Here is a 16,495-nt window from a genome sequence, read left to right on the forward strand (position 1 = left end):
AGACTGGACTCCTTTCACAGTCGAGAGTCCAGGCACAAGGACTTTTGGGCTGGGAGATTTGAAACCGGGGCGGGCAGGTGACGTGCAACCCCCCAGTCTGGGGTTCGTTTACTGTGCAAAACGCCGATCTCGAATGGGATGTTACAGGGGTCGGGCACTGCGACAACAGGCCAGGTATGGTGTGAGCAGCCAGTTGTTGAGAGGCGATTAGGTAATCACATCTACTCGCCGACAGCCATTCTCTTGAAACGGTTGAGCTCGGTTGCTTGTGTTTAGTAAATTTCTTTGGTTTCCGTCAAATGATAAATGAATAATAGTTGGCCGGTATTGAGGTGTTTCCTGTTCGGGTCTGTCATGCAAGCCTGCGGTCATCAGGCGGGATGTCAACTAGTAGAAATCGATACGCTTCTCCTTGTGGGAAATCACGTATTCGGGAATTGCCTGTGTTTTCATGATTGGTCAACTACTGGTGTGGAAACAGGTCCTTACGAACTTCCGACATGAAAAGAAACCTTCTTCGTGAGCTCGAGAACATCGTCGGGCGGGAGGTTCCAAGTTTACGTCGAAAATATCTACCCCCTGGCCACGTCAAAATAAGAGCTGCGTGCTGGCTCGCATCTCACACTATCTTGAGCATGTGAAAAGGCTCGAATAGTGTACCATGCCGACGACATGCATGGGGTTTTACCAAGCAAGCTTCCGACGGCACGCTCCCGGGTGTGGCCAAGTTCTGGCTCCGCCGCACCAGTGGTCGCAAAGTCATGGTTTGGACCAAGCACCGGCTCGGCTGCTCTGGGACATCCACCACCTCGGGATTTCACTGTTCGTGCGTCGTAGCTGCTTACAATATGACTCCCCAGCATAAGCGGCAACTTGTATATCTAAATATCGTCCCAAAATCTACAAGGGCTTCGCAATCGGAAAGACACTTCTAGCAAGAATGAACATGTCTGACGTCAGAACTATCAAAAGACTACGTACGCTCGGTCGGCGATGAACAGTCCCAGGCTCATCTCATGAGTGGCTATCCTCCCTGAGATGTCTGCCCAGCTTGTCCTCGACACACAAGCTGGCACCAAAGAAGAAAGACGAACGGTTTTGCTCGACCATCGAAGGGCACTGTAAGCGAGAAGCATAGATGGATGTCCATAGGGTCCCAACCCACGTCAAGACCAGAAGTCGACTTCCAGTGGAACGCACCCAGCTTCATGGCGAGTCTGGCTACAACCAAAGTCGGATGCCCGCAAAACCGGCTGATTTTCCTCAACATGCTTTTGCTAGAAACCGCTGCTGCCGGTCTGCAGGATCGCCTGGATGGCTATGCCAACGACTCTCCGATGAACTACATCCCTGGACGCACCGACATAAATACTCTTACAGAGACCGTAACAACGACCCTGGTTGTTCAAGCACAGGATATCTCACTCTTCCAAGCAGGTTTCGGCAGCACAGGCCAATGGACAAAGATGCCCGCCATCCACCCCCTCATGTCATCGCTTTCGAACAACCTTGCCGGCGCTGCACATTCCGCCCCGCCTGGCATCCCGGCAACAAACGCTACACACGACACCCTCACGGCCGCGAGCCCCGCCATGGAAGCCCTCGCGCGCTCCGCGGCAGCAGCATCGGGCGGCGACATTCTGAACGACGCTGCCCCGAATAACAACGACATAGCGACCGGTGCCGCCGCCGCCGCCACGGCCACTGCGACACCGACTTGCATTCCCTCTGATCCCGGTGACGTCTCTTGCGCCACTGATGGCGTGACCAAGGGCACATGGGTCGGCGGGGGCGCCCTGGCCATATGCCTGCTCGCCATGCTCGGGGTTGCGCTGTATGACTTGTCCTACAGGGCGAGGCGCTGGAGCTTCCCGCCAGAGTGGTACAAGAACATGCGAGCTGAACGGCGCGCGGCCAAAGAGCGCCGACTGAAGAAGTTGCGGGAGGCGAATGGGGAAGCTGGACAGGAGGTGCAAGAGGACATGGTTGTGGTAGTAGTGGTTGATGAGAAGGTGGTGGAGGAGCAGGACAGCCAGCACCAGCACCAGCAGCTGGAGCTGCGGCAGACGACTTCCAGTTCTGCCTATTCGTCATCGACGGCAACAGAGGACTTGGCGGCTTTCTCCCGCGGGGAGTATCCATATCCGAGCGTCTACGAAGATTACGAGACGGAGGACGATGACGCTGCCAGCTCTTCGGGGAGCGAGGTGCATCGACGGACTGGTGAGGCAGGGCATCGCTGGGGATTGTACTGCGCGCAATGCGGTGGCGGCGAGGACTGTTCGTGCTGAGGCAAAGGTCGATTTTCGCATTCTAGATCTGGGTGGAATCAATAGTAGCGGTGGATTCTCTTGAGGTGGCCTCGCGTGTACTGCGAGATACTATGTATCGGCTCATTGCAATACTCTCAGTTGTCCTGTGCAAACGCGCCAGATGAATGCCATGTTCCATGGCCAATGACGCATCTGCAGAGCTTTTGTTTCATATCACTCTGTCATTCAGAATGGCTGCTGAAGGCCATCACAGTCTCAATTCCGAGTTTTTATCCCCCACCAGCGCGGCCACTTTACCACATCGCAGCGTAGAGCCCAATCGCCGCAGTGACCAGCCCCGCAGCTGGCCTGTACAGGTTTGACAGAGCCCACTGGTCGACCACAGCATGCGAGGACATCTCGCCGCGACGCGTGGCCCCCAGCTCTGCAGCCTCCAGCGCCCTCTTGCCCTCCTTGTCGGATCCCTTGGCAGTGGCCGCGGTGGCGGCAGTCTCCTTGACGTACTTTTCCCTTGCGGCCATCATTCGGTTCAACGGCTTCATGAAGACAAAAGTCCAGGGAGTCATGGTCAGTGTGACGAGCGCCGCGAGGGCGTGCAGCTTCCACGAACGCCCGGTTGTAGCGGAGAGCGGGGTGTGGGTGTTGTTGCTGTGCCGGATGAGGACCGCGATGACGGCGTGGAGGATGCCCGGGAGGAGCAGCATCGGCGGCGTGACCTTGTGCGAGATAGCGATGGTTCGGTTGAACTGCTGGATGAGCTGGTGGGTGGGCAGCTCCAGGAGGCGTGGCATGACAAAGAAGGAGAGGCTGGCACCGACGCCCGCGGCAGTGGAGCCGAGGAGGATGCTTGTCGCCTGCAGAGCACGAATGGTGGACGCGAGGGTCGACGAGGTTGTTGATGGAGGATACGCCATTGTGCGGTGTGTGGTCCAGCGGTAGAGACGCGATCGAGTAGGATTGCGCTGGTGGGTTTGTTGGTTTGGTAGGTGTTGCGTGAATGCTGCTATGGCTTTGGGGAGATTGAAGAAGGGAGGGGAGGTTGGCGGGCGCAGTTGACGTCGATGTGGAGTTGGATCTGGGGGACCCTCTAGCTTGTGGAGCTTCCCCACGGCAGTCCGGTCTCAACGCTTCTCGAGGGTGCGCTTCTCGAGTTCGCGACGCACCGCCTGTGCTAATCTTACCAGTTTTCGCATGACGACCGTATCATCTCTAGCTTTCACTCTACTCACATATAGTCTCGGCCACAGTACCTCTACGCTGTACCTCTCCCCCTACATTCATCTATGACCGGTACGCTCTCTGTAGCTCCAATTCTGTAGTTTTACGGTGTGGGTGTGTAAGATGTGCCTGAGGAAACTCTACGCTCCTAAACTACGATAATGATTCGCACTCTAGAAGTAGAAGGTTCCCACTACGTAGCTAGATCCCCCGGTGAGCTTACAGGGGCGTCGGCGGACGTAATGAAGTATCGCATAGTAGCGGGCACCGAGATAGCTTATATAATTCGGGGAAATAGAAGCTTTGCGGAAGCTTACGCGTCCGCTAAGAGAGGAGGGATTAGACGTAGCCCAGTTTCGGAGTGTAGTATAATAATCTCTTCGACTTTTGTCTAGCAAGGATGGTGCATATCTGCCACCAGGCGTGCCTCATCATCATCATCATCATCACCACCGTTCGGGACTGCTGCCAACTCGTACCTGCGAACACGCTATCCAATGCTGATCTACCGTCCTTGCGCGCTTCAAATCACGAGGCTCGCTGATCTCCGGAGACTTGCATGAGCCAATATGCCCAAAATGGCCAGAGAGCCCGAGGCTGATCCCAGACAGAAGTTCACCATGTGCCTCCGAAATCGGCGGGCGGGATCCCGGCGCCGACCTCTTCGGCCCGCCCGTCAATCGGACCTGGCCCCGCTCGGGGCACATCCGCGCGCCGTTTGTCGGACAGCGACAGTTGCGGATGGTATAAGTCGAGAATCATTGCCCTTCACTCCTGATTGAAGAGACAGTTGGCCTTGCCAGATCGGTTCAAGTATTGCTGTGTTCGCTACTTCTTGGCAAATTGTTGCTACAATCATGCGATCACGACTAAGTACACAGGCATAAGCCGTTATTTGAACACTAAGATATCACGAGGTACAACAAACGACACGACAGCCATGTCAACTTCAACCACCACAGAAGACAAGAAAGACCACTGGTCCTCAGAGGTACGCAGCCAGCCTGTCCAAATCCTTCGTAACATCTGTACATTTTGCACGCTCGGCTGCAATTTCATGTCTCTGTCCAAACACGATAACTGAGAGCACATGTCCCTGGTTCAGGCGTACCAAAGCGCAGCAGCCTTCGTGCCCAAGCTCGCGACCAAAGTCATCGGCTGGCTCGATGCGCAACCAGACGATGTTATTCTGGATCTTGGCTGCGGCGGTACGTATTCTTGATTCAAAAACGTTTATAATCACCATCTACACATCCCGTCTTATTCCCTTCCGGCCAGTTCTGAGCACTTTCGCGAACACGGACTATGCTTCTAAGACACTGACGAATTATTGCGGAGTATCAGATGGCGTGATCAACGTCGACCTCGCCTCTGAAGTCCTCTCGCGCGGCACGGGCCGAATTCACGGCACAGATGCCTCAGCGAGCATGATTGCCGCGGCTAAAAAGGCCGCCGAGAGCAAGGGCTTAGGTGAGAAGTGTACATTTGAAGGTAAGCGAGGCCCATGTAATATCCCGAGCAGCACGTGCTGCTGGGCACGGTTGTACGATTGAGCATAAGGACCACCATGCCTACCTTGCGGTGCCATCAATACACCGACCACTTTCACAGAGTCCGCGCTGACCAAGACCCCTGCCGTCGCCTTTTTGTCACGCAACGCAGTGGTCGACGCTACAGCCCTGCACACCCAGCCGCATCTCCAGTCCGCCTCCTTCACGAAGGCCTTCTCCAACGCCGCGATGCACTGGATCCTCCGCCCCGAGGCCACCCGGGCGACTTTCTTCCGCGGCGTCCGCGAGGCCCTGCAGCCGGGCGGGACGTTCACCTTTGAGCTCGGGGGGCTGGGCAACGTCGTGGAGATGCGGACCGCGCTGCTCATGGCGGTGGCCCGGCGCGCCCCGGGAGGGCTCAAGACGGCGATGGAGTACGACCCCTGGTTCTTCCCGGACGAGGCGTGGGTACGCAAGACCATGGAGGACGAGGTCGGCGGGTGGAAGGTCGAGAAGGTGGAGCGCGAGTATCGCCCTACGCCCGCGGATCCGGGCGCCAGCGGGGTCGAAGGGTGGGTGAGGCTGATGGGGGCGAATTTCTTCGAGGCTATTCCTGATGCTGCGGAGAAAGAGGAGGCTGTTAGGGAGGTCGTCGAGGTGCTGAATGAGGTTTGCAGGGTGCCTGGTGGTGGGTGGCAGTATGGCTACGTGAGATTGCGGGCAACCGCGCGGAAGCTCTGAAAGGAGTGTGGTCTGACTGTGGAATTGCCCTGTGAAGTGTCCAAAGGGATGATGATGAAATCCGAGGGATTTGGTATCGCCTAAACCAGCGACCATGTCATTTGGCTAGCCCTGTCTGTTGATACAATGTTTTTCGAAAATGCACTAAAAACAGATGTTGTACTAGTGTTTCTACGTTGCAGATTGGCCAATTATCATCTCGTTGGTGAGCATAACTCAGTCTATCTCTAGCAGCTTGAACTTGTCATCTCCCAAAGCATCCTCCACCCGCTTCATAATCGCCAAGACCTTCTCCTCTTCTAATCGGCGACCCACGATTTGCACGCCCACGGGAAGACCATGCATGTCCTCGGCATCGTAGAGCTTGTATGCACCCTGGGCAACGCCGTTGAGCTTCTTGATGTCGAAAGACGGAGGGAGCTTGTCGAGGTCTTTGTCGACGTGCGTTACAGGGATGATGCCGGCCGTGTAGTCGAGCTATGGTTTCGAAGACGTCAGTAATGTTACAGCAGGAACAAGAAAATGTCAAACTTATAGAATACAAGAGAGAGCCACGCACCAGATTGAACAGGAAAGTATAACCGCAGCTGCTCACGGCGTCATGCATGCCCTCGTGCGGCACAGCGGGTGTCGCATTTGGTGGCGTAAGCAAGAAATCAAAGCCTTGGGCATTCCACCATTCGAACCACTCTGTTCTGTAAGCCTCTCGCCGTGCAACGAGCTGCCAGTTCTCGTAGGCCGACTTGGCCCGCCAGTTCTTGATGAGGCCGGCCCAGACGTCATCGCGTCGCACGTATTTGACCCAGAGGTAGTACAGATATTTGAACGGGTTGGGGAATCTCATGAGCCAGTCCATTTGGTGCGCACCAGGGTCATTCTTCTCTCCGTAGCGGAAGAATGACTTGAACATCTGGCAGCCATCGGCGTTGAGGAGATGAGCACCAAGATACAAGGCCTCGTAGGGAGACGGCGGGTTGGTGACCTCGACAATCTCGTGGCCCGCCTTGCGCAGAGCTGTCTCGGTCATCTCGAGCGCGCGACGGCACGCTGGTGACGGGTCGACGACGCCATCCGTCCTCATGACACCGACCCGGAGCTTTTTTGACTTGGCGAATTTCTTCTCGACGTCAGGCCTCCATGGCATTGGGTGCACCCAGTAGTCGTATTTCCAAGGCTCCATGCTCATCACGGCGCGAGTGAAATAGGTGAGGTCATTGAGCGTCCTTGTCATTGGTCCGTAGACGCTGGGCACACCCTCCTGGCCGGGCATACTGGTGCGAAAGCCGAGTTTGGGCCAACGCCCAGTCGAGGGTCGCAAGCTGTAGATGCCCGAGAAGTGTGCAGGCACTCTTACACTGCCGGCGACATCACTGCCAACCCCAATCCGACCGCCTAGAGCGAGGAGCGCCGCTTCGCCACCTGTTGAGCCACCCGGTGTGTACTTGCTGTTGTAGGGATTTGTAGTTCGACCCCAGACATCGTTGGCCGACTCGAAGCTCAGCATTGTGATAGGCAGATTGGTCTTGACGTAGGGCACCGCACCGGCGTCTTTGAGCAGCCTGACCACCGCGCCGTCCTTGGATTCCTTGTTGCCAACAAAGCTGCTGAAGCCGACAGTGGTATCGAAGCCGCCGACGCAGATGGTGTCCTTGAGACTGACGGGGATACCAGCTAGGGGCCCCTTGAGGTTGATTGATCCGTCCTGCAGCCAGCTCTCAGCCGCTGGAATCATGATCTCGGTGACGCAGTTTGTCTTGTCGTGGGCCTTGAGGGCGACCTTGCCGTAGGTGTGCAGCAGGTCTACCGGATCGAGGACCTTGTCGTGTACATCCTGGACGAGGTCTTCTATGGGTCTGTCTAAGATGGCTCTGTCGGCCTTTGTGAAGGGCCCGCGGAGGTGGGAGAGCCCCAGGACGCGGTGGGCACGCTCGTCCTGCTTTGCCTGGCTGTCTCGGGAGTGAGGATCGCGGGTCGTGTGACAATGGCTGAATCACGAACTGGTGGGGTCGGGACTTACCAGTCTCGCCGATGCTCGAGCCGCTGGATGAGGAATGACATGGTGATGGGCGTGGTCTGGCACGATGGCCTCGGGATGGTGTACGGGTGTAGATGCGGCTGCCGACGAGGTCTCGGACGATGAGGACGAGAAGGAGGAGTACAAGGCAATAGATCCTGGCAAGATTTCAGGTCGAGCAGGTCGAGCAGCAGCAAGAGGGCTTATCAGGCGGGCGGAAGGTGTCTCATGTCTCACGAGGCCCGCTGCTATGCGCACCACCAGCGAGGACCCACCCAGGGACTCCCCCGCATTGCTACTGAAGGGGCCAGTTGGGGTAGGTACGACCGTCTCTCTTAGCGCCTGTATCGGAGTGTCGCAGCTGTCCCTGCGCACGCGTCTGCAGTTTACTCCGACCCGTCTCTCCGATGGGCGTGCCGGTCTCTCCGCCCTTCCCTCTCCCCTTGTTGACACAACCAGCCCGAATGGTGATGGAACCATATAAACTACTTTCCGGAAGTTCTCAGATCTGGAGCATGCACGGCACAGAAGCAATCTACAGCGCAGACTGCACCTCCAGGCCAATCCTATTTGCCGGTGCGATGACCTCATCTGCGTGGAGTGGGGTTGACCCGACCATGTCGGCGATAAAGGCCGACTACGGAGCGAACGATCCTGTACACTCTCTGGTTCTTATGTCCCAAGGCACAGTAGGCCAGACTCTGAGAAGATCTTGATAAGCGCAAATCGCGAGTCCGACAAGAGCCGCACGTGGGCCTTCAGCTCAGCTCGGCTCGATCCTAGACAACAGCCCTTTTGGTGGCCCCGCTCGGCTCTCCAACGACTTCGGCTTCGGCTCCAGCTGCGCTCATCGCATGAGGCTGACACTTCCACGATCTGGCATCTTCCATACTCATTGTCTGAAGGGTAGACTGGCGGCTTTTCTTTGACATTACGCTCGGCTCAGGGGAAACTATAAAGGCAGCTCAAATCACGCGTGGGCAGCTCCAGGTGACAAGCACCGCGACACCAAGATAGCATCATCTCCTCCTCCACGACTTTCACTACTTTGCAAATCGGACCACCATGGCCTCATCCCAGCAGGAGCCCGCGTACGACCCTCAGCGGACAGGCTCATGGCTTGTCTGCACAGCTTGTGGCACCCAGTTTCCTACAGCAGACCCCAAGGCCGTCACAACATGCCGTATCTGCGACGACCCCCGCCAGTTCACCCCGCGCACCGGGCAGGCCTTCACAACGCTTGACACTCTGCGCCAAAAGCACAAGAATACATTCACCCCATTTCCTTCTGATGATCGCTTCACCTCCATCAGCAGCGAGCCCAAGTTCGCCATCGGCCAGCGCGCGATTCTCGTCAAAACGCCCCACGGCAACGTCCTCTGGGACTGCATCACGGTCCTTGATGATGAGACCATCAAACGGATCAAGGATCTCGGTGGGCTCAAGGCCATCGTCATCAGCCATCCACACTACTACTCCACCCATGTAGAGTGGGCGTGTGCGTTCCAGTGTCCCGTGTACTTGGCTGCCGAGGACAAGGAGTGGACAGTCCAGACCTCGACATGGCAGAACTTCATCACGGAGACTGAGTTCAACGTCCCACTCAAAGGTACTGGGAGTTCCGATGGCGATGAAGTCAAAGTTCTCAAGCTGGGTGGCCACTTTCCGGGGTCCTTTGTCACACTGTATGACAAGCGTCTCCTCATTGCCGACACGCTGGTCACCACGCCAGCAGGCCTGGGAAACTGGGACACCGACGCGCTTGGTGAGCCGCGACCCCTCACGGACAGGGCAGCGCGGGACCCGCCGAACCGCCGTCCACTGGGGATGAACTCATTCAGCTTCATGTGGAGCATTCCCAACATGATTCCGCTCAGCGCCGACGAGATTGCCAAGATGTGGGCAGTCCTGGGGAAGCACGAGTTCCGCAGCACGCACGGCGCCTTTGTGGGGGTCGATGTCGAGGCCGAGGTCACGGAGATGAGGAGGCGGGTACTTGAGAGCATGCAGATACAGATCCGCTACATGGGCTACGTCGAGCACGCAATGCTCACAGAGAACTAAGCGCCTGTTTTTGTTCTTTCAAAAATATAAATGGCCATGGAAGTGTTATGCGATGCGTAGTTGATATCCTCTCAAATGCCGGAGGGCCAGAGTGAAAGCAAGTCTGCTTCATCTCACTTTGTGCAAAATGCTCAGAGCTTGCTCTTGCCAGCGGACTCGGGCACATCCACCACGACCTTACCCCAGCTCTCCCTCCCGCCCAGCGCAACCAGCGCATCCGGCACGCTCTCGAGGCCGACAAACTCCTTGTCCGAGAACACGGTGCCCTTGAACTTGCCCTGCTCAATCAGCTCCATGATCCCCTTCCACACGACGGGGACGCTCTCCTTCTCAAACTTGGCATACTGGCCCCAGTGGATCCCCACGAGGCTGATGTTCTTGAGCAGGACCTTGTTCATCGCGACCTTTTCGATGGTGCCAGCCGCGAACCCCACGACGAGGATCCGCCCGTTCCACGCGATGCACTTTGTGCTCCGGTCCACCAGGCCGACGGGGTCGTACACGATGTCCACGCCGCGCTTCTTGGGCGTCAGCGCGCGCACTTTATCCGGCCAGTCCGCCTCGCGGTAGTCGACGACGTGGTCGGCCCCAAACTCGCGCGCGACGTCCAGCTTGCGCTGGGTGCCCGCCGTCGCGATGACGGTCGCGCCAAACGCCTTGGCGATCTGCACGGCCGCCAGGCCCACGCCGCCCGCCGCGGCGTGGACCAGGACGTAGTCGCCGGCTTTCACGCCCGCGCGGAGAACCAGCGCGCCGTACGAGGTCGGCGCCGTGACGAACAGGCCCGCGGCGTCGCGGAAGGACCAGCCCTCCGGGACGGGCAGGAGGGTCGTCTCCTGCGCGAGGATCTTGGTCGCGTAGGAGCCCTGCGAGGCGCCAAAGACCTTGCTGCCCACGGGGTACAGCGGTTTCGGGTTGCCCGGTGGCGTGGCGAGGACGATGCCGCTGAACTCGGCGCCGCCTATCCAGGGAAAGGCTGGTGGCGGGGCGGGCAAAAAGGGAGCGCTTGGTCAGCTTTTTCTCGGGAGGAAGGAGAGGGGGGAGGGAGCAGGAAGCGGGGAATGGGGCAGAGGATGGGTGGGGGACATACGAGGCTGATTCTGGTATTTGCCCTGGATCTGCAGGATGTCGAAGAAATTCGTCGCCGCGGCGTGGACCTCGATCAGGTAGTCGTTGGGACCTTGCTTGGGCTCGGGGACCTCGGTCACCTTGAGCTCCTTGGGGCCCTGTGTGCAGCGGCATGGTTAGTGTTGATGTGTGCTTGCGTGGAGTTGGCAAAGATTGACGGGCTGCTATGAACTGCCAGGCTACGCTGCACGGGCTGCCTCGGGAAGCTTGTGGTGGACAGCTGATGGAAGAGCGTACCTTGACGTATTCTGATATCTGGATGCCCCGCATGGTTGGAGAAGCTGGCTTGCGAATTGGCTGGGAAAGAGAATTCGAAATGGATATGCTACTGCTCAAAAGTCAGAATTGCCAATGCTCATGGTCTAGTCAGAGGGGCAGACTCACGGTCAAATTCGATTGCAGTTGCTGTTTGTTGTCGTCAAGGCCGGCAATCTCAAGCTCGGTGGATTTGAGTGATAGAAAGTGAGGTTGGGGGAGAGGAAAACCGCGCTAGCGACATGAGCCTCGGGTTCTCCATCAATGCCACGGTGGAAAGGGTGGAGCCGTTCACAGTGCTGGAACGATTCCGCGTCGGTTTCTCTCAACCCCCGCACGTGATGGCGCTGGAATGACCCCTGGCCCCCGAAAAGGTCCCTGCGCTTCCGGGGATGCTTGGGCACTCCCCATGCGGGGCCGGACGGATACTGCCATTTCAGGCTTGGCTGGCGCTGGACAAGCCGGAAACCTGAAGGCCTTTACTCATCTTCGTAGACACAGCTGCGGCCCGGCGGTCTCGTCGACTACTTCGTTGACTTGGACATTGTCAATTGCGGTGAAGATGAAGCACGGGTAGTTTTACGGCACCACTGAATCTGGACCGTACTTAGTGTTTTCACGTCTCTATCTTGGCCATCATCCGTCAGCTCGGCCCCGACCTTGGCTATGACTGACTATGGTAGTGTTGGCAACTTTGAGGCTTGAGAGCCGACGTGGGCGAGCCTGATCCGCCCAGGTCATACTTTGGTGCAAGAGAGCGACAGTGGTAGAGTCCAGCGCCATCTGGTTGAGAACATTCTTTGTACTGCGAACTGAGTTGGTGCGTCGCCTGTGGGAAAGGGCATGATAGTTGAGCTGATGTATTTTGGCATTGATAATCCAGTGTCCAATAAGGGTCAATGAATATACCTGCAAGGTAAGCAGGTCACACACTCGCCCAGGCGCGCGTGCATCGCTGCTCCTCCTGGCGGCCTGTCTGGTCTGGGGCCGTGCGGGGCCGCCTTGCGGGTGCCAATGCACCCCAGATGCGGGGGTGGAGCTCGAGGCCATCGTCCATGTCATCATGGTCATGATCAGCTGTCATGCAACAGAAATCGTACCCGATATTACATCCATCTCAGCGCTTTGATCACGCACTCGGAGCCCTCAGCATGGCAGATCTCCAAGACGAGTTCGAGGCCAAGATGAACATGGGAACCTCGCCAGTTCCGACACCATCGCCAACATCCTCGTCCTCAACGCCAGCCATGGATGCCTTCTTGTCCACGCCCGAGCTTCTCGAGGCTCTGTTCTTGGAGTGCGACATGCGGGATGTCCTCACCTCTGTCCAGCGGGTCTGCAGACAGTGGCACGAGATCATCACCACGACCCCCTCCGTGCAAGTCCACCTTTTCTTCCGCCCGGCAAGGAGAGTCGTCCCTTCCGAGAGTGCCGGGCACCACGCAATTCTGCCACCATCTTCCTCAGAACAAGCAGAGCGAGAACGTTCGCTGTCGTCGGCGTCGGAGGGCTCAAACTTTTCCACCTTCTCCGCAAGCACCGTCTTCTCGGCCAGCACTTCCCTCTCCCACTCATCCACATCATCCACATCCTCTCGCACATCACAGCCACAGCACAAGCACCGCCTCCCGCATTCTCCGAGACTGCCGACAGTGAATCCCCTCCTGGCAGCCCTCTTCCCGCCCTTCTTCCAGCCGCTCGCCAGCTCCGTCACGCAGAGAACGTACAACGGCCGCAGGGACATCGAGTCCCTCCCGCTGGCACAGTATCCGGATGCGTTCCTCTACGTGGACGCCTCGTGGCGGCGCATGCTCGTCCAGCAGCCGCCCTGCGAGGCCATGGGCGTGTCAATGCCCGAGACGGGTTACTCTGTGCTGTACTCGCGGCGGCACCAGCAGCGGCGGGCGCGAGAGCGGCGCGAGCAGAGCCTGCGTGGTAGTGGTGGCGGTGGTGCCGGAAAACCACAGCAGCAGCAGCAGCAGGGGGAGGAGGACCGTACGTCGGCTAACGCCGCCGCCGCCGCCGCCGCCGGGGTGATGCCGGGAGCAGGGGGATCAACGTCGAGCACAAGAGCCGAAGGCAAATGCAACAGCTTCGGGAGTTTTGTTCATGGGCGGCTGGGGCGGCATGCTTCGTCGTCCGCGGGGTCTTCGTCGCCTCCTTCAGAAGTGAGCGCTAATGAGGAAGGAGCTGGAGCGGGTGCCATCGCGGCTCCATCAACACCATTGACACCATCACCGCCAACGCCGCCCCCGGAGCACGACGGCCTGATACGCATGTGGGACCTGTACGACGCGGTTGTGCGCGGGCTCGCGGACCCGGGGCTCCGGTGGATGGTGCTGTGGCGGCCTAGCACCGTCCCTGCCTCGCAGCCATTATCGGACTGGACTGTTCCCGACGGCGGCCGTCCTGCGATGGAGAATAGCGGTGGGGCATCTTACAATCCGACGGGTGCAGAACAAGCTGGATACCAGAACGAGGGCAGAGACGTCGAAGCAGACGAGCACAAGCGCAACCTCGCGGCATGGCAACTCCCCCCGCCGCCACCGCTATCACCGCTATCACGCTCCTCGGCGGCGGGCCTCTTCGCCACGATGGCGACGCCAGCGGCAGAGACAAACATCTGGGACCCCAACACCATCCACAATCTCGTCGACGACCAGCAGCTTCTCAGCGGAGCCGCCGTCTCTAGGGAGGACCTGCTCGGCGGGTGCACGGCCGAGCTGATGAAGCGTGGCGCGGAGCTCATTGTCGTCCGGCGGCGGGACATCAACGAGAACGCGTTCCTGGGGTGGTCCCAGTTTCGGCACTTCCAGGGGCGGTATGTGAATCCTCATTGGCTAGCTGTTGGTGGTGCTGGTGCTGGTGGAGGTGGTAGTTCGGCTGGTGGTCTAGGAGCTGGGGATGCGAACGGAACCGGCGTGGTTGGTAGTGGTAGGACGATGATGATGAGTAGTAGTCTCGAGCGGATTGGTGGTGATGGGAGGGTTGTTATTACGGGGCAGCCCACGAGGAGTCATCGCCGGGAGCTGTAATTGTTTGCTTTCTTGTTGGCCCTGGTCGATGCAGCAGCCAGAAGTCTGTAAGGGCTGTAGGATGTGGTATACAGCCTACGTATGGGACGTATGAGAGGGAAAGCGAGTAGCCGGGGTCAATATGAGCATTCTGGGAATTTGTCAGTTTCTTATCTTTTGTTTTTTCCAAACATCAAGGTCATGGCTCTCGCAGCCAACTATAATAGTCAGTTCTAGGGAGCACAGCATAATAAAGCACTAATCACTTGCAACATTGAGGACATCGGTGTTCACTTTATCATCCTTTTCATTTAATACTACCAAAAAACTATCAATCCCCAAAGAAAAAGCTTGTGAATCATTGCAGCCTGGAGATGCCCCGGCGCTGAGATTCTTTTTTTCTGGCTCGAGAGACGACTAAAGACAGTTAAGTCAAGCCGTCCCCGTCACGAGACCATGTTCACCACGAACAACGACGACGCGCGCCGCTTAGGTGTGGCCGACGAGGCCAGCCTTGGGGGCGTTGTCGGGGTTGGTGTTGGTGCCGGCGAAGCCCAGAGCGTCGTTCCAGGCATCGGCAGTGGTGACGTCGCGGGCACCGCCCTTGAGCGCGGCCTGGGTGTCGCGGCAGAGAGTGACACCGGCGTCGGAGGCGTTGCAGACGTTGCCGAGCTGGTCGCAGATGCGGTTGAAGATGATGTCAAAGTTGAGCGCCTCCTGCTGGCCCTTGTTGACGACGGGGTCGATGGCCTGGAAGGTGAACTCGCCAGCCTTGCGGCCGTTGAGGGACTCCTCGAACTTGACGGTCGGGGTGCAGGTGCCGAAGTCGACGCCGAGCGAAGACTCCTGGAAGCCACCGAAGGTACCAGTGACCGCGTCGTCGACAGCGCCAGCACCAGTGGCAGCACCAGCACCACCGCCGGCGTTGTTGTTACCGTTGCCAGCGTTGTTGTTGTTGTTACCAGCGTTGTTGTTGTTGCCACCGGCGTTGTTGTTGTTACCAGCGTTGTTGTTGTTTCCGTTGCCAGCATTGGCATTTCCGTTACCAGCGTTGGCGTTGCCACCGTTGCAGTTGTTGTTGTTGCCAGCATTGTTGTTGTTGTTATTGTTGTTACCATTGCCAGCGTTGTTGTTGTTGCCGTTTCCAGCATTGTTGTTGTTGCCTCCGGCGTTGTTGTTGTTTCCACCGTTGTTGGCGTTGCCGCCACCAGCAGCACCACCAGCGGCGGCGCCGTTGACATTGAAGGTAGAGAAGCCCTGAGCCTGCATGATGTCGGCGACACTGAGACCATCCGAGGGGAAGGGGGTGTTCAGGGACTGCGCAGAGTTGGCATTCTCAGTGGCCGCGCCGTCGACCGCAGGGTCGACCAGAGGGACGATACCACGGAGCTCGGCAGTGGCGGGCAGAGAGGCATCACCGCAGATGTTGGGCCTGTCGGTGTTGAAGGGGTTGAAGTTCTGCTCGGCGGCAACGAGGCCGGCGGCGGCCTCGATGACGGCCGGGTCGTTGCCGAGAGCAGCAACAATCTGGTCGGCAAGGGACAGCTTCGCGCAAGGGTTGGCAGCAGCAAGCAGAGAGCTGGGGATGGAACCAGCGAGAGTGGCGGCCTGGCCAGGGTTGCCAAAGTTGCCGAGGGCCTGGACCTTGGCGACGGGACGCTGCTCCTCGCCGAAACGGGCCTCGGCGACTGCCACGAGGGCAAGAAGGGCGCTAGCACGAGTGAACATTTTGAGGGAATGAGTGGTAAATGGTTGTACCGAAAAAAGGTTTCGAAAGCGAATGGATCAAAAGAAACAAAGACCGGCTGGCGGTGTGTGGTTGAATGAGGGAATGGCGAAGGGAATGAGTTACCAGAACTACTAGGAGAAAGAAGGACGAAACGATTTGTGGATGAGAAAGATGGGATGGAATAAACTTGGGGGCGAGGAACACGCCAACCTTATATACAGATCTCTACGAGGTAGCAGAGAGGGTGGACAGCCCTGGCCCAAGCTTGTCGGTGGCGGTTGTTCGTCCCAGGGGCTTCCAAGCGCTCAAGAAACGTCATTGAGTCGTTTCACAGGCAGCCAAGGGAGCTGTTGCGGGCTCCGGAACAGTCGCAGACGCACAAAAGGGGCCCTGGGCATGGGTTCGTGGGTGATGGCCTGGTATCGTCCCATGTCGGATGACCTTGTCGGCCATGCAAACAGACTCCTACTCCCAGCGTCTCGCCCTAGCTTATGCATATGCGTGAGAGCCGCGCCCCGGGGGGTCCTGTTTCCGTGGTGGCTGAACCCATGCCGGGTCTAGATGTGGCG

At 58.1% G+C, this 16,495-nt stretch overlaps 8 protein-coding genes across 8 annotated transcripts; 4 read left to right on the forward strand and 4 right to left on the reverse strand.

The window, feature by feature from the left end:
- Positions 1-1,003: 1,003 nt before the first annotated feature.
- Positions 1,004-2,429, forward strand: B0I36DRAFT_40126 (uncharacterized protein). The gene has a single exon (XM_046161697.1). It carries the CDS (start codon positions 1,143-1,145, stop codon positions 2,289-2,291), a length of 1,149 nt encoding a protein of 382 aa, XP_046006779.1. The 5' UTR covers positions 1,004-1,142; the 3' UTR covers positions 2,292-2,429.
- B0I36DRAFT_40127 (uncharacterized protein) lies at positions 2,430-3,415 on the reverse strand. Its single transcript, XM_046161699.1, has one exon. The coding sequence runs from the start codon at positions 3,185-3,187 to the stop codon at positions 2,567-2,569; it is 621 nt and encodes a 206-aa protein (XP_046006780.1). The 5' UTR covers positions 3,188-3,415; the 3' UTR covers positions 2,430-2,566.
- Positions 3,416-4,431: 1,016 nt separating this feature from the next.
- B0I36DRAFT_368529 (S-adenosyl-L-methionine-dependent methyltransferase) lies at positions 4,432-5,722 on the forward strand (the record flags this gene model as incomplete). The annotated part of the gene is made up of 4 exons (XM_046159629.1): positions 4,432-4,482; positions 4,597-4,699; positions 4,836-4,982; positions 5,103-5,722. 4 exons carry the CDS (start codon positions 4,432-4,434, stop codon positions 5,720-5,722), a joined length of 921 nt encoding a protein of 306 aa, XP_046006781.1.
- Positions 5,723-5,938: 216 nt separating this feature from the next.
- On the reverse strand, positions 5,939-7,780 carry B0I36DRAFT_368530 (amidase; the record flags this gene model as incomplete). Its single annotated transcript, XM_046159630.1, has 3 exons — positions 5,939-6,199; positions 6,282-7,668; positions 7,740-7,780. The coding sequence occupies 3 exons, from the start codon at positions 7,778-7,780 to the stop codon at positions 5,939-5,941; spliced, it is 1,689 nt and encodes a 562-aa protein (XP_046006782.1).
- Positions 7,781-8,801: 1,021 nt separating this feature from the next.
- Positions 8,802-9,800, forward strand: B0I36DRAFT_253439 (metallo-beta-lactamase family protein; the record flags this gene model as incomplete). Its single annotated transcript, XM_046150756.1, has 1 exon — positions 8,802-9,800. The coding sequence occupies one exon, from the start codon at positions 8,802-8,804 to the stop codon at positions 9,798-9,800; it is 999 nt and encodes a 332-aa protein (XP_046006783.1).
- A 7-nt stretch (positions 9,801-9,807) lies between these two features.
- On the reverse strand, positions 9,808-11,383 carry B0I36DRAFT_336133 (uncharacterized protein). Its single transcript, XM_046155572.1, has 4 exons — positions 11,313-11,383; positions 11,166-11,256; positions 10,891-11,026; positions 9,808-10,776 (listed from the first exon to the last, which is right to left on the reverse strand). The coding sequence occupies exons 2-4, from the start codon at positions 11,196-11,198 to the stop codon at positions 9,932-9,934; spliced, it is 1,014 nt and encodes a 337-aa protein (XP_046006784.1). The 5' UTR covers positions 11,199-11,256; positions 11,313-11,383; the 3' UTR covers positions 9,808-9,931.
- A 668-nt stretch (positions 11,384-12,051) lies between these two features.
- Positions 12,052-13,257, reverse strand: B0I36DRAFT_336134 (uncharacterized protein). The gene has a single exon (XM_046155573.1). It carries the CDS (start codon positions 12,925-12,927, stop codon positions 12,313-12,315), a length of 615 nt encoding a protein of 204 aa, XP_046006785.1. The 5' UTR covers positions 12,928-13,257; the 3' UTR covers positions 12,052-12,312.
- On the forward strand, positions 13,131-14,537 carry B0I36DRAFT_336135 (uncharacterized protein). The gene has a single exon (XM_046155574.1). It carries the CDS (start codon positions 13,220-13,222, stop codon positions 14,216-14,218), a length of 999 nt encoding a protein of 332 aa, XP_046006786.1. The 5' UTR covers positions 13,131-13,219; the 3' UTR covers positions 14,219-14,537.
- The last annotated feature ends 1,958 nt before the right edge of the window (positions 14,538-16,495 follow it).

Source organism: Microdochium trichocladiopsis, assembly GCF_020744255.1.
Source record: "Microdochium trichocladiopsis strain MPI-CAGE-CH-0230 chromosome Unknown B0I36scaffold_11, whole genome shotgun sequence".
Classification (NCBI taxonomy): Eukaryota; Fungi; Ascomycota; class Sordariomycetes; order Xylariales; family Microdochiaceae; genus Microdochium; species Microdochium trichocladiopsis.